The sequence below is a fragment of the Populus euphratica genome, unplaced genomic scaffold, assembly GCF_000495115.2.
Source record: "Populus euphratica unplaced genomic scaffold, PopEup_1.0 scaffold124.1, whole genome shotgun sequence".
In the NCBI taxonomy this organism is placed as follows: domain Eukaryota; kingdom Viridiplantae; phylum Streptophyta; class Magnoliopsida; order Malpighiales; family Salicaceae; genus Populus; species Populus euphratica.
In genome coordinates, this window is record NW_011500013.1 from 99,140 (window position 1) to 115,051 (window position 15,912).

Sequence of the window (15,912 nt, forward strand, 5' to 3'; positions counted from 1 at the left end):
GGGTTTTCTTATGCACACACTTACATTTCACTATGAATTTATAGATTGTCAAAGTAAAATTATTATTTTCTTCAGATGTTTTTAACATAAAACCTATTAGTCATTACAAAAATAAATGGAGTTAAATAGGTTTTTTGAATTTTGATTCTATAATGTAATTACCTTATTACCATTGAAAGCAAAATACATTAAACTTTGGTCAAGGGGCGCTTTTTGACTCAATTTTAAAATAGTTAAGTTACTTTGTTGTCCTTGGAATTTAAAAAGTTTTGCCTTTGATTTAAGAATTCTTTTATCTTTTACATTTCTTTATTTGATAGTTATTAAATATCATTAGGAATATATAGGTGATTTTATAACTATTTAAAAAAATAATAATTAGAAGTGCATGAACAATGTCTGCTAGGTTTGGACGGCACAATGTTGTTCGGCATCCAAAACCTTGCTTCTAGGGAGGCAGCCAAAGCATTTTGGCATCCTTTTCATGTACAAGCAATGCGTGTGGCATAATTGTTATCTATTTGACGCGTGCGACCTTTTGTTTTTTCTCTTTCCCTTTTTTCTACTTGATTTTCATACTAGCTTTCAAAAAACTCAAATCAAACTTAAAGATTTGTAAGATTTCATTCATATTCTTTATATTATAATTTTTTATTCAGAATAATTTATGAAATTAAGGATTTTTTAAAAATTTTATCACCAATTGGTTTTTTTCATTTGTGAGATTTGGTTTCTATTTTTTTTCATTAAAGATGGTTTTTGAAATTGCATTTTTTATATATATAAATCATTCTTGAATTTTTTTCCTATCAAATTTAATTTTTTTTTATTGATATTTTTACCTTGCAAGATTTTTTTAGAATGATTTTTTATTTAATTCGTCAGGTTTTAACTTTTTAATTGAGCCCAAATCTAAAATTTAATAAGTTGCGAGTTTGAAATATTAATCCTAATTTATGAAGTTGACATTGATTTTCTTGATCTTTTAAAAACTTTTTAAGATTTTGTTTCCCTCAACCTCTAATATTTTGTTTTTTTATTCATTTTCTTTGAGATTTTGTAGTTTTTTTTTAAATAACACGAATTGCCTATTTTTTTTAGTCTTTTTTAATTTAGTTTTTCTAAAGGAATTTTTTTAATTAAATTAAATTAATTTATTTCATCTTGTAAAATTTAAATTTTCATGTGTTGAGCTTCTAAATTGAACCGAGGTTGAGAATTTAACACATTACAAGGTTCACTCAGACGTTTCTTTTTTTTGTATTTTAAGCTTTTTTGTGAAATCATCCTCCAACATTCTTTTTATTTGTGTTTTCTGAGATTTATCTTTCTTTTTAGAATAAAACAGGTTACCTCCAATTTTTTTCGGGTCTTTGATAAATTTAGCTTTTTTAATAGAAATTTTGTTTGTTAATTAAATTAATTTTGTTCTTTAATATATTTAATGTTAAATTTAGCTTTTTTAAAAGAAATTTTGTTTGTTAATTAAATTAAATTAATTAATTTCAACCTCTAGATATTTAATTAGATAAGTATTGAGCTTCTTAATTTGATCCAACTCTACAATTTAACAAGATACAAATTTAAAAAACTAACATGAATTTACAAGGTTTACTTAGACTTTGTTTTTTCCTTCTTTTTTCAAGTTTTTTTTGTTTGTTTTTGTCATCCAACAACATTTTTTTATTCTTTTTATAGGATTTTTTTTTCATGGTTTTGAAAGTAAAAGGATTATCTCAGATTTTTTTCAATATTCTAACTTTTTTTAAAAAAAATTAATTAAATTAAATAAAAATACCCATTTCATATTGTTTTTTGTTTATTTTACATGTCTCGGTTAAATTAAATAAAAATACCCATTTCATAGTATTTTGTTTTTTGTTTATTTTACATGTTTCTGCTTAAATAACACACGTGTAATCTTTTTAATTATTAATTTCTTAGATTTTTCTTAATCTTTTTTAAATATTAATATTTTTAATTGTTTTTATTGTAGGCCAAAAATTAACCCGAGCCCCGATGTAACACAAGGAATTTGTGTAGTTGAAACTGAAATGAAATTGAAGTTTTTCACATTAAAAACAAAAGCTTTTTGTTTTTTTTCTTGTGTTAAATGTCATCCCTATTATTTTAAAAAAAAATTTAAACTATAACCTAAAATTCTCGTTCATCACATCAATGAACAATCTTTAATTTAACTCCAGAATGTTCTTTGATACTTCAAGTATAAGAGAGCATGCCAAGCGGGAAAAAAAATCACACCACATGAAACCATGCTAATATAACTTAGAATGATGGAATTATAAAATAATAAAGTTTGATAAGCAAAACATTAAAAAAAAAAAAAACTGTAAAAATGAACAGTGTAGGTCACGGAGAGATTATAAGGATGCCCAAACGGTCATCTGCACTTTTTCAAAAGACCAAACTCTTTTTAGTACATTGTACAATAATATAAGGCATTCCAAAGCTTGTAAAGTAATAGTTGTTATCCCTATATTTGACACCTTATACCATTCTATGACAGTCGCCCATGTTGATATCATCTGCCATCCAAACAAAGCGAATAAAGCGAATTTGTTATCAATACCTTTACAATCAAAATGGTTGGATGAGTACCCCAAAAGCATCTTGAAACAATATTTTAGCATGGCAAATTTAATACTAGAAAATGCAGAAATGTAGAAGTCGGAAATTACAGCATATACAAATTCATGCATCCATTCACACAATTGAACCTGCTTACAAAATTGAGGAAAGTAAATTCTGTTGTACGTGCACCTGCAAGACATCATCTGAGCTTTTCTTGCTGAGATCGGGAAGTATAGGACTCTTCAATATGTCGGGTGAGGAGTGAAATCCCATAATGAGAGGCACTTGAGGAAGCATAATACGATGTCACAGTAAGTTGAGCAAACTTTGGAAGCACATAACCTACAAAGTTATAATTAAACACGCAATTCAATATATGTAAATTGTAGAAAAGATAAGAATACATGTAAATCTAACTCGAGAAAGCAAATCAGCAAATGAAAATACACGGTCAAGATGATGAAGTGCTTTAGTATAAGATGTTTGTTTTGTCAATCATGTCATTATACATTTTTTTTTAAAAAAAAAAAAAAACACTAATGCAGAGTTTAAACACTCCCATAAATCCACTATTTTAGTCAACAAGACATGGAAAGAAAACGTGGAACATACGAGAAATTGAATAACAGTCCTTGTTTGTATTAATAAGATACATGGTACAATATACCCCCTTAAAAAATGCTCTGCGAGCACCTAGTAGTAGCCAGTTAGAAGACTAAGCACCTGGGCAGTCTAGTACCTGCAAAGGAACCTAGTACGGACTACAAATGCTTCACTAACCCTGTCACATACCTTTGACCCAAAACTGTTAGGAACTTCCTCTCGTACTTGTCCAAATCCAAGAAGCTAACCTTTAGGGATCCCACAACTTTAAGGAAGTTGGAAACTCATTCAGCTCAAATAGGACAATTACCCTCTTAAGTTTCTCATTTCACCATGCTATTGCTACCTGTTACTGCCTCAGATGATGAAACTTCCACAAGAATGATAGAGGCACATCAGCCTAGTCCTCTCATTTCTCATCAAGTGACATGACATGCTATTGCAGCAAGAAACCAAGGGTTTGGCCCCATTTGGGCTCTCAAGCCAACCTCCCTATGATCCATAAGCCAGCAACTAATTGGATTGCATTGAGACTCTTCAAGCTCATACTTTCATGAGCTGTATGTAACATTTCTCTATATTTTCCCTGGTTCCATTGCTACAGCATGCCTTACACAATCGATCAGATCATATACATCATTATACTCTTTAGCTTGAATTACAATAAACCAGTAGCATTTACTTGACACCTAGATGTTTGCAATTTTTGTCTTTACTTTTCTTTTTTGAAACTGAAATTCTTTGAATTGTTTGGTTCATTGGGACTAACCGATCCTTTGATTGATATTGCCCATCATAGTATCAAGCACTTGAGGGGCAACTGAGAATTAGTATATGTCAGAAGAGAAAAGATATGAGGAAAAGAAAAATAATTTATTTTCAGGAAATAGCATGTAGAGGGTAATATGGCAACAGAAAAAAATTGAAGTTCCTGAACTCATTTCCATTTTCAGAAAATGATTATAGGAAAATAATAAGATAAGATAAAATAAAATTGTAGAATCAAGACAACCCACTCATCCATTTCATATGCTGAGAAAAAATGTTGCAATAAATCAATCACAGTAACAGAGGTTACGCCTACCTCCAAATGCAGCACTGGCAGCCGAAACAACAAGCAGTGGAGGAAGCTGTAAGTAAACAATGCATTAACAAACTGAGTAAGCGTGTCATGATTCATTGATATTTGCCAAAAACAAGTGGCAGGCATAAGTTAGTCAAAAGATTCAAAAAGCAGAAACAAATAAGTAGAATAGATGTACCCCGACTAGGAAAGGAAGCCACTTTGGTCCCTTCAATCGATTCTGAAGGAATGGAATCCCTGAAATAAAAGAGTGTACTTAACACAAACACTAAGCGAAAACAACAGCAAAATTCACCAAGACGAGGGATTTTTAATTGTTACCGGTATTGAAACCATGAACTGCACTAAGCATTCCACCAATACCCGAGCCAGCCTATTCAATTCAATGACGAGAAAAAGAGACTTAAATTAAATCATCAGCTATAATAATTCTAGAAAATACATTAAGGATTCGAAGTTTTCCTATATAAAATCCTCAAACTCAACTTATCTCGAAAAGTAAAAAAACAGAAGAAAATTAAACGAGCATGAAAACAACTAAAAATGGAGTTTAATTAAACAGAAATCGAGCAAAAAATTGAAAATTGGATGAAACAGAAATTCAAAAAAAAAAAACTGACCACAGCGGTTGCGTCATGTAAAATAGAGGTAATGGTCCATTCTCCCTTTGCCTGCACCGAAAAAGAAAAAAAAGTTGAAAATCAGCGGGTTGTTTACATTTTTCTACATCATTTAAAGAAGAAGGGGAAAAGGAGAGAGAGATTGAAGATGAGTAGGTACAGAAACAGGGTTTAAGAGAGAAAGACAGCGAGGGCAGCGAGGAGAACCGAGTCCAGGTTTGATAGTAGGATCGTGATAGAGATTTCCGGTTCTTAATTTCTGCTCGTATACCTCTCTAGTCCCCATTGACCCACCACCAATTTGTAGCCTCACTCTCACCAAAATAAGACGCTCGCAGCGCTCGCTTGCTGCACTCTGCAATTCAAAACCTACATACAACAGAGAAAGCAAAAATCAAAAGCCCAACGCATAAATTGGCCCATCTAGTTTTATAATTGGTTCATCCTACATGGTTACTGCTTACCGAGGAGAACTAGGTGTGCATTTGCCAATTAGGTAAGACTAGTTATGCTGATTGCGATTCACTGCAGATGGGATAATTTTTTTAGCAAAATGTAAAAATTAAATACATAAGTTTTTTAAATTTATTTATTTAAAAAAATTCTAATTATAGATCAGAATGCCTATGAGAACTATTTGTGTCCATAAATATAAAAACTAAAGTGTTAATATGTTTATTCATTCGTCTAGTCTAGTTGTTGGTTAAATATTTTTTTTCAATACAAAAAAATTAATATATAGATGTTATTAGCGTATTCTTTTACATTAAGTAAAAAATATAATTGTGAATCATAAAGTCGACATTTATATATAATAAAAATTATATATATTAATAAAAATATATAAGATTTTAAACTAATTTTTAACATAGCTAAAAAAATAGAATATTATTGCAATTGCTACAGTGAAACATCATTTCCTATGTAGAATAAATTTCCAAAAACAAAAGGTGTAAAGAAACTGCTTGCCGAGGAGAACTAGGTGTGCATTTGCCGATTAGATAAGACTAGTTACGCTAATTGCGATTCACTGCAGATGGGATAAATTTTTTAGCAAAATGTAAAAATTAAATACATAAGTTTTTTAAATTTATTTATTTTAAAAAACTCTAATTATAAATCAGAATGCCTATAAGAACTATTTATGTGCATGAATATAAAAAATAAAGTGTTAATATGTTTATTCACTTGTTTAGCTGTTGGTTAAATATTTTTTTCCAATACAAAAAAGTTAATGTATAAATATTATTAACGTATTCTCTTATATTAAGTGAAAAATATAATTGTGAATCACAACGTCGACGTTTATATTTAATAAAAATTATATACATTAATAAAAATATATAAGATTTTAAACTAATTTTTAACATAACTAAAAAATAGAATATTATTGTAATTGCTACCGTAAAACATCATTTTTTTTAATATGAGTAGAATAAATTTTCAAAAACAAAAGGTGTAAAGAAAAAAACATTAAAAAAATTACAAAAGAATAATAAAAAAGGTTAAAAATAGAGTCAATGTAAAACATTAAAAAATAATATTTTTTTCAAAAAAAATGTAAAGAGAAAAAAGGAAAAAAAAAGGATAAAAATAGAGTCAGTGTAAAACATTAAAAAATAATATTTTTTTCAAAACAAATGTAAAGAGAAAAAAGGAAAAAACATAAAATCATTTATTTGGTATGCAAGTTATATTACAAAAAAAATACCAGGCATATAGACTATTCTAATGTGTTTTTTTACGTGAAAAAATAAAAGAGTCATTTGAAAAGCCTTTGCAATTATCTAACTATAAATAAATTTATAACCATCTATATAAATAAAAGAAATTATTAACAATAACTAAGAGAAAAACGGTAAAGATAAGATATTTACCCGATTATGCTTACCAATCTTTTTTATTTAAATCAATAAAAGATATATCCACCCTCAAAAACTCATGGCTTAAAAGATATATCCACCCTCAAAAACTCATAGCTTAAACAATAAATACAAAAAAAAAAAATTTGAATAAACCCACAACATTAAAAATGATTGAATAAACTCATGGCTTAAACATAAAAGACCAAACACATTAAAAAATATATAATAAATGGACACGTGGCAATGTGATGGAAACATATAAGAACAGATTAAAAATAAGGTCTCGAGCGATCAAATATATGTGAAATTGGGATGACATCGTAGGTACCAAAACAAAAAAATACCAGCAAAAAATATTTGCAAAAAAGTGCTTTGAAAAAAGATGACACTTGTCCCGGGTCACGAGTTTAGGGTGACTCTATTGAAGGCAAACTTGAAAAAGAAGGCAAGATTTTTAACCAAACAAATATTAAGAGATGGAATTAAGGGGAAAAAAAGTCAATGAAAAACAAAACAAATATCAATTAAAAAAAAATTAGTGCTAAATTGAATACAAAAACCAACTAAAATTAAATGTTATGGGAAAATTAAAATGAAATTAAATGTTTAGGGATGGAATTGAAAAAATTTAATTAAAAAAATTAAAAGAATTAGCACCAAACTTGACATAAAAATTCAATGAAAAGAAATGATCAAGGATGGAATTGAAGAAAAACAAATAAATCAAGAAATTGATTGAAAACAAAAAAAAAATTTAAAAGAATAAGAACCAAATTTGATAAAAAAAAAACTAACAAAATCAAATAACTAGGGATGAAATAAAAAATAAAATCTAATTAGAAATGGTCAATATAAATAAAACAATTGTAATTAAGAGAAGAATAACTAAATCAAAAGAAAAAAGAAATTGAAGCGGTAACCTAAATGATATGTTGTTCGGCCACTATTTATCTTTTTCTTTGACAGCTTTGGTTGATCGAGTAGGCACCTTCATTAAAAGTAATTAATGAATATGATGTTTTCAGCCACCTTTGAAGTTGTAATCACCACTAGTCAACTGAGAAACACATCTTTTACAAAGATCAATTATTTTTAACAAATATTTATATCCTATTTTCTTTAATGAACTCAACAACATCTTTTCCATGATTAGTTATTACTATATTTTTTAGATTCTTGGTTGATTGAGTTGGCATTTTCAAGTGAATGGATGTGAAGCTATAGACCTCGAAATTGAGCAAGGTTTAATTGAAATGAAAGGTGTGCCCTCTACCAACTTCATGTGTTCTTCAATGATGACGATGTCGAAGTTGCTCCAACAAAGTCTCAAAAATAAGTAACTCAATTGTCAATGGTTGTGAGTCTCATTTCACAAGATCATAATTTTTTTTTCATATATTCACTTTGCAATCTCCTCAATGGGTTCTTATCAAAGACTGAACATGTTTCTGTCAAGATCTAAAGGCTAGAAAACAAGCTCATTGGTTTCCAAGTTTGGAAAAACAACCAAAATCCTCAAAATCAAGTTTGTTGCAAAAATACCATTGTAAAGCTAACATATGTATATAACTCAACTATAAAACATATATAAAACTCTCTCATTTTGATCAGAGGGCCAAGCTTTGATAAATAAGGATCAATCTTTGATTAAATCCATAAAAATTCTAATTTGAAACCCTACAAATAACCCTTGAAAAATCAAGGCAGGAAGGAAAAAAAAGGTGGCAAGGAAGAAAAGAGAAAAAAAGCTTATTTTTAAAGTTCATTCATAATCAAGTTTATTGCTTGGCATCTAAGAGCTAAAAGGATAAGTTAAAGTTTGAGCAAAAGATTGAGTTTTCAAAGCAAGAAAGGCAGTAACTATTATGAGTCTTAGGAATGTATAATCCTTCACTAACCTAGTACGTGCACTTTTAAGTACTAATCACTAACCTAGTAGGTGATGTCTATAAGACACATCTCTAGCTTGTTTTACATATTTAAAAGTGTTTTTGAACATGTTTTATTGCTATAATGTTCTTTAGTTTTGATTTTGATTAATACATAAAAAAATTATTTTATTATTTAAATCTTACTCTGAGTTGTTTATTGATGTTTCTGAATATTTAGTTGATATTTGTTGGGTAAGTTTTGATAAAATAAAGTGATTTTAAAATATTTCAAATATAGCATCAAGGCTATGATGTTTTTCTGCGTTGACTTATGCAAGTTTCTAGGTTTCAATTAGGTCTTATTAAAGGTTTATAAAAAACGTAAATCCAAATAGCATAAATATATATAGGTTGTTTTAAGGTGGTAATTTTAAAGCTTAGAATCTTTTTACATGATTTTGATGTTTTGATATTACTTGTTAGTTTTTTTTATTCAAATATGTTAGGTTATGATAATGTGACTTGTTAGAATAAAGAAAACATGTTTTAGAAGTAAAAAATGTCAGTTTTGAAGGTTTGATAGTTTGTTGGGTTTTTGGGTTATTTCTGGGTTATTAGGTAGTATTCTTGAAAATAACATTGTCTTAACTCCATGATTTGAACCAATTCTGGTCCATTTTGTTGTATCTTCACCTTCACATAACATCATTAGACAATAATCTAGGGTTTATTTGCATTAATCATAAGTTTTTTAGGGGTTTTAATCATAGGGTTTCAATTTTGAACTGAAATCTATTTTGACTAAATTATGATTATTGGTTGATAATCGTCGATATTTGATGTTTTATTATTGTTTAGTGATTGATTTCTATCCTTTTTGCGCTTTTTATTTCATGAAATATGGTCTAAATATTGATTCACATTGGTGGTTCTCTTTAAATGTTCTTTATTATTATTATTATTATTATTATTATTATTATTATTATTGTATTTAATCCATTTTGTTCAAGAATTTTTGAGTTTTTTATGTTTAATATGTTTTTGGCTCTGCTTTTGTTTCTTGTTTGTTTTCAGTTCAAACTCAAATCTTTGGTTTAGTTTATAGTTGAACCAAGGATTTCAGGTCAACCTAGTTGGTTCAACTTAGTCAAGTTAAAATGAGGTCAAATGGCTAAGGCCTTGTTTGGCTGATAACATTTTTACTAAAAAGTTTTTTTGTTTAAAGGTATGTTTGACAAACACTCTTTTTAGCCTGTTTTGATAATGTTATTATATAAAAAAAGGGTTTTTGCCAAACAAAACCTAAAAAATACAAAAAAATACAATTTTTTTTTTTTGAAATGCTCTAATATTTTTTAAGGATTTTTGGCCATATGCTTTTCTTTTTCTAGCATATGGCCAAAAATCCTTAAAACAATATTAGAGCATTTCTAAAAATATACATATAAATACTTTGGCATGGATTTTATAACAAGTTCGTAAAATTTCAAAGGATTTTAACCTATATTTCAAAATTATTAATTTTTTTGCAAGAAAAAATACATTATTCACTTACAATATAAGGATAAAAAACCCTAAAATAGGTTAATATCTAAAATATTATTAAGGAAAATAATTTATTATTACTCTCTTTAATATAAGGATAAAAGACTTATACGAGGTTAATATCCAAAATATTATCAGGAATAACATAACTAATTCACTCATAATATAAAAATAAAAAAAAACCTAATTCACTCATAATATAAAAATAAAAATAAAAAGCAAGGAATTTTATCTAAAATATTATTTAGATTGATATGATAGCCAAAAATTTCAATTTCACCTAAAAAAAAAACTCAATGATAATTGGGGACATTTCATCATTCTAGATCAAGTTTTTGACGTAGAAAACCAAGATTTGTTCATAGTGGCAAACCCACCATAGTAGGCTGAAATAAAGACATCATTATACTATGGTAAACAAAGCAGGAAAAAAAAATAATGCAACCTATCTTAAATAGGGTGTACTAAGGGTGCTAATACCTTTCATTTACACAATTAGTCCCTTATATAGAATCTCTAAAAGACTAGTTAGGGTTTCTAGTAACTATAATGTTAGGTAATAACTCTTTTATCCAACTAAAGATCATTCTAAAACACTTCCCATAAAGTGTCATCACGATGCCACTCCCTTGCAAGGAGGGCATGACAATGTAGAGAAAGAAAAATGCATTGTAAATTACTATATTTACAATTCACAATGGTTATCTGTTTTTCTTGTGCTTGAACAATCATACAATAAAAAATCATAAAACTTTATTCATTTTCAATTACATCCTATCACATTATGTTAGCATGATTTCAAGTTCTATCATTTGTTTTAATTCGTATATTCTAGCATATTTAAGGTGTCATGAAGTATTGTGACATTAAATTAAAGATCGATCTTACATAATTGAATTTTAAGTTAATGTTACAAAAAATTCAAACAATAAAGAGCAAAATTAACATAAAAATAATGTTTTGAATCTTTTACTTATATAAGGAAGGGAAAACTTTCAGTCTTTGATTATTTCTTTTTCTAATTTGGTTCTTTTGTTTTAAGATTATGCATTTTACTTCCTAGATATTAAGAGATAGGAGAAAACGTTTTTATAAGAGAGAGAGAAAAGAATGACAGGTTTTAATAAGCCACATTTCAACTATAAATAAGCTAATCTTGACATCAATGGTGTTTCTCTTTGAACATGACAAAAAAACTTTGGTCGAGACTTGTAAAAATGTTTTTTTTTACCTGTTTGAGAGTATGATTATGGTTGCTTTTTAAAGTGCTTTTCTCTTAGAAATGTATCAAACTAATGTTTTTTATTTAAAAAAATATTTTTGATATCAATACATTAAAATGATCTTAAAATTATTAATTTGAAGTAAGAAAAATTAATTTTTTTCAAAAGCACTTTTGAAACACAAAAACAAATAGGTCTAAATTTATTGGATTAGATTTCCAATTTTAAAGTGAATAAATGATGGTTTGAGATTGAAAATCAATTTATTAAAGGTCATATGATGTTTTTTTGGATGTTTCAAGTTGAAAACAAATTGAAACTTGGGTTTTTTATATTAAAAAAAATTAAGACCATGACTTTTTAGTGATTGAAAATTGCTAGAATTTGAATAATAAGATGATATGTTTCTGCTTAAATAGATGACATATTAATTATATATTAAAAAAGGACCCTTGACACCATTGGAAAAAAAAAAAAACCTTATATTAAAAAAGGACCCTTGACACCATTGAAAAAAAAAAACCCAAGCAACGGGGTAGATAGGGCATTTGCTTGGGGTTTATCTAGGGCTGAGTAATTTCGGTTCGGTCCAGTTTTAGATCAAAATAAATAGCCAAACTAAAATTTTTTAAAAAAACTTTTGAACTGAATCGAATTGAAAAGCAATTCAAACCAATTAATTTCAGTTTGGTTTGGTTTGGTTTTTCCCCTTTCAAACTGGTTCAAACCAAAATTATTTTTTTCTAAGCTTTTTATTGACCATATTTTTTAGGCTTTTATTTTTGTACTTGCTTTCATTTGCCAAAAAATCAACTCCAATTTTTATTTTATTTATAGATCCTTATTTAGAAGTTAAACCCACCAAAAAAATACACAAAACAAAAGGAAAAGAAAGAAAGAAGTAATTTGACTAAAAAAAAAGAGAAAATCAAAAGTTATTGAAGTGTAAAGCCATCAAATCATTATTATTTGAGCCAAAGAAAACCAATTGCAAAAAATCTATATAGATCCTTACAATTCATTTTTATCTTCTTCAAACAGGAGAAGTTACTTCTCTTCTTATTTTAGCTAATTAAGTTCTCTCTTAACATTTTTATTTTTGGAAATCTTATGACAGCCTACTAATTGGCTAAGAATGTTGATTTAAGTTTAGGGTTAGAAGAAATATGTTATTTATACTTTTTTTTTCAAGTGCTAACCTAGTTGAACTGACCAGTTTAGTTTGGTTCAGTTCCATTGGTTTTAGACTTTAGAAACCAAAACTGAACTGAATCAGAAATGTTTTGTGATTTTGTAATTGGTTAATTCAGTTTTTTTACCAGTTTAATTTTTTCGGTTAATTTTTTTCAAATTTTTTCAGTTTAATCGGTTATCTGATTTGTTTACTCACCCTTATATTTACCTGTGATTCTACAGATAACCCAAAAGAAGTTAGTAACTTATAAATCAAGCTACATCATTTATGGGTACCAAGAATCTCAATTTATGGCAATTTTAATTAGTCTATATCTCGTTAAGTTTGACTTTCAATCAAGTTTTAAAATCTAACAAAAACCTTTAATTAAATCTCTTAAAATCACAAATATGAAACCATCAACTCACAAAACATCCAAACAAGGCTCATAAAAAGGATGCAATAAGAAAAAAAATTTAATGACCATCATGAAAAAAAAGAGAGAGGGGCACTTGCTTTTTTTTTATTATTATTATAATCTATAATAAAAGCTAAAAGGATAAACAAGAAGCCTATGAACCCTTTTAATTCATGTTGTAATGTAATATATTTCATTTTTTGTTGTTAAATTATATATCTTTCCATTTTCTTACAAACATGCAATTGGGGAAGATAGGGCACTTGCTTCTTCTTTTCTTTTTTCTTTTTATTAATATTGATATTGGGATCTATTTGCATATATCTTGATTAATTTTATAGGATTTTAAATTATGATAATATAAGCTTTTAATAATCTTGAGATTTGTGAAATTTACACCAGTAACTTCTAAAAAATAAATTTATAACATAATGAGACACCAGTAACTTCTAAAAAATAAATTTAAAACATAATCAGATGATATGATGAGACAATTACTTGGATCTATCTGTAGAGGATACTGTAAGGCTTATAAATCAAGATACATCATGTGTGGGTACAGAGAACTAATCAATTTATATCAACTTTGGCCTTCTTATAATGGTATATCTTGATGACGGGACACAGAAAATGGATCGAGATCATAAAATCTAGAGCGGAACTCTCCAAGATGTGCTTCAAGAGTTGGTGGAAAGTATGTCCCCAGGGCATAACTATTCCACAGAAGTATAATTTCTATAGTTGTTTCATGTTCCATTTCTGACTCTTATGTGCTTTAATTGTGACCTCTAAATAAACCATTGCTGCTAGCAGTTTATCATTGGATTAGTCTTCTCCTCGACGCATCCGCAAGTTGGAGGCAGCATATCATGAAAGCAAATATTCACAAGTGCTTTTTTTTTCTTTTTTCTTTTTTTATGTTGGAGGAATAATTCAAAGTGGTCCAATAGACTTGTCAGGATGTCTTCTTGAGACCTTGGCAGTCAAAGACCTTTCACTTTCCACATGGCTCCATCTGCACTGTCTTTATATCCAACGGCCCGAATGCAACTGCAATTTGTCCAGTGTAAAAGGGGGTTATGGGTAGCTTGGAAATTTCAACACCTCTTCCTTGTTTCATGTTCTCTGTATTCAACATTGAGTTCTCGAACATCCATGGATTCGATTTATAATTTTCCTCAAATTGACTCGTGCTGGAAGGTCCAGACTAGTTTCTTTGTCAAATGCATACATTTTTCGTTTTCTTGCCCTGTCAATTGGTTTAATAATTTTCTAGTTGAAGAATAATATAAATTATATTTTTTTAATTTTATTTAATAAATTAAATTATTGAATTGAAATAATTTTTTAATATTTAGAGTTTTGATAATTAAGCGATCAAAAATTCAAATCTTAATATCATCCTTATTTATCTAATAAAAATTATATACAAAGTTATATAAGTTCTTATAAGTTTTAAACCCGAATGACTTTTTCTTGAAGAGTTATATTAAAAAATAATATAAATCATATTTTTAAATTTTTTTTAATAATTTAAGATTTTGGATTAAATTAGTTCTTTAATATTTTATTTTATTAATTTTATTCAGGCATCTCATTTTTAATTTTCATGGTTGCATGTTTCCTCGATTTTGAAACTGTGCAGTCATGAATGCAATACTAATAGATATTGAGTCACAGCATGGTGATTGCTTCTTCTTTTTTTTGTATTTTTCTCTTTTAATTAGCACAATCCTTCTCTGATATTGGTTGTTCATACTATACGTTCATTTTACGTTGAGCTTGAAGCAAGCTCGAAGAAATAAGAATTATTTCTCATAGACCAAGAGTAAGGGTAAGAAATTATTTTCTGCCTTCTTTCCCGGGTCCAATATTGATAAAGATAGTTTATTAGATTTACCTTAATGACCCGAAAGCAAACGTTATAAAGATTTGTTTTTTAAATTTTAACATATTTTTTAATAATAATTATATTAATTTTTTTTACATTATCTAATCACCATAAAAAAACTAAGGTATATTATGGTTTACACGAAAAATAAATCACCTTAATATATTTTTAATCGTTTTATAACAATTCAATGTCATAACTCAATTAGCTGCTTATGAGAAAAACCACGAGATTGTTGAGTCAATTCTCGTTGGGAGCGTTATTTTTTTTTTTTAGTTTTTTTGTACTCTAAAAAAATGTACTGGATTCATTTAGTCTTCAATGTTAGTATAAACTTTAATTTTAATTTTAACTATTATATTTCAATGTTGTTATAAAATTTTATTTTAATTTTAATTATTATATATCTGATATAAAAATAATATTAAAAATTCAATCCAAATTTATTTTTTAATATTATTTTTTAAAAATTTAAATAGATTTTTAACATGGTTTTATCATATTTAAAATATTTTTAACTTTCAATCACCTATAAATATGAATATATTATTTTAAAAAATTAGTTAAACAATTATAAAATATAGTTTTTTAATACAAAAAATGATTTTAGTTAAAAATCATATATGTGATAAGATCAAAAAAAGATTAGTATTTTAATTGATAATAAAATTTAAAATATCACATATATTTTCAAGTTTAATAATTGTCTCAAGCAAATTATTATTAGCACCTGGACTCTTTCTTCTTCTTCTTTTTTTTTTTCCTGTTTCAAAAATTTGTTGTAAATTGAAAAAAAAAAAAAACTTTCGTAATTTACTTTATTACTATAGAGTAAGCCGAAAATACAACTGTGGAACACGTGGCTATTAGTCGTGCACCACGAACTACTCCATGATATCAAATCTTGCATTTTATATATATTTTTTATCACAAAGAAGAGGCTAAAATACAAGATTTCTTGGAAGAGAAGGACCTACTGGTAATTAAACTCCATACTCAGTGGCTATATATATAAGTCCCACCCAC

At 27.5% G+C, this 15,912-nt stretch overlaps 1 protein-coding gene and 2 long non-coding RNA genes across 4 annotated transcripts in view; 1 reads left to right on the forward strand and 2 right to left on the reverse strand.

Moving 5' to 3' along the window:
• Positions 1 to 2,553, forward strand: part of LOC105141535 (uncharacterized) — a 15,568-nt gene extending 13,015 nt beyond the window's left edge. The window contains exon 3 of the long non-coding RNA XR_845406.1: positions 2,471 to 2,553. This is a non-coding gene — a long non-coding RNA (uncharacterized LOC105141535). The remainder of the gene's footprint in view (positions 1 to 2,470) is intronic.
• Positions 2,171 to 5,333, reverse strand: LOC105141534 (uncharacterized). Of its 2 annotated transcripts, XM_011048779.1 has the most exons (8): positions 5,060 to 5,333; positions 4,900 to 4,950; positions 4,601 to 4,652; positions 4,458 to 4,516; positions 4,280 to 4,325; positions 2,782 to 2,934; positions 2,515 to 2,546; positions 2,171 to 2,405 (listed from the first exon to the last, which is right to left on the reverse strand). In XM_011048779.1, the coding sequence occupies exons 1-6, from the start codon at positions 5,183 to 5,185 to the stop codon at positions 2,792 to 2,794; spliced, it is 477 nt and encodes a 158-aa protein (XP_011047081.1). In that variant the 5' UTR covers positions 5,186 to 5,333; the 3' UTR covers positions 2,171 to 2,405; positions 2,515 to 2,546; positions 2,782 to 2,791. The 2 variants fall into 2 exon arrangements, with proteins under 2 accessions (XP_011047081.1, XP_011047080.1); XM_011048778.1 differs by having other exon boundaries at positions 2,281 to 2,546; positions 5,060 to 5,332.
• LOC105141533 (uncharacterized) lies at positions 3,117 to 4,272 on the reverse strand. Its single transcript, XR_845405.1, has 2 exons — positions 3,542 to 4,272; positions 3,117 to 3,460 (listed from the first exon to the last, which is right to left on the reverse strand). It is a non-coding gene; the product is annotated as an uncharacterized LOC105141533 (long non-coding RNA).
• Positions 5,334 to 15,912: the final 10,579 nt, after the last annotated feature.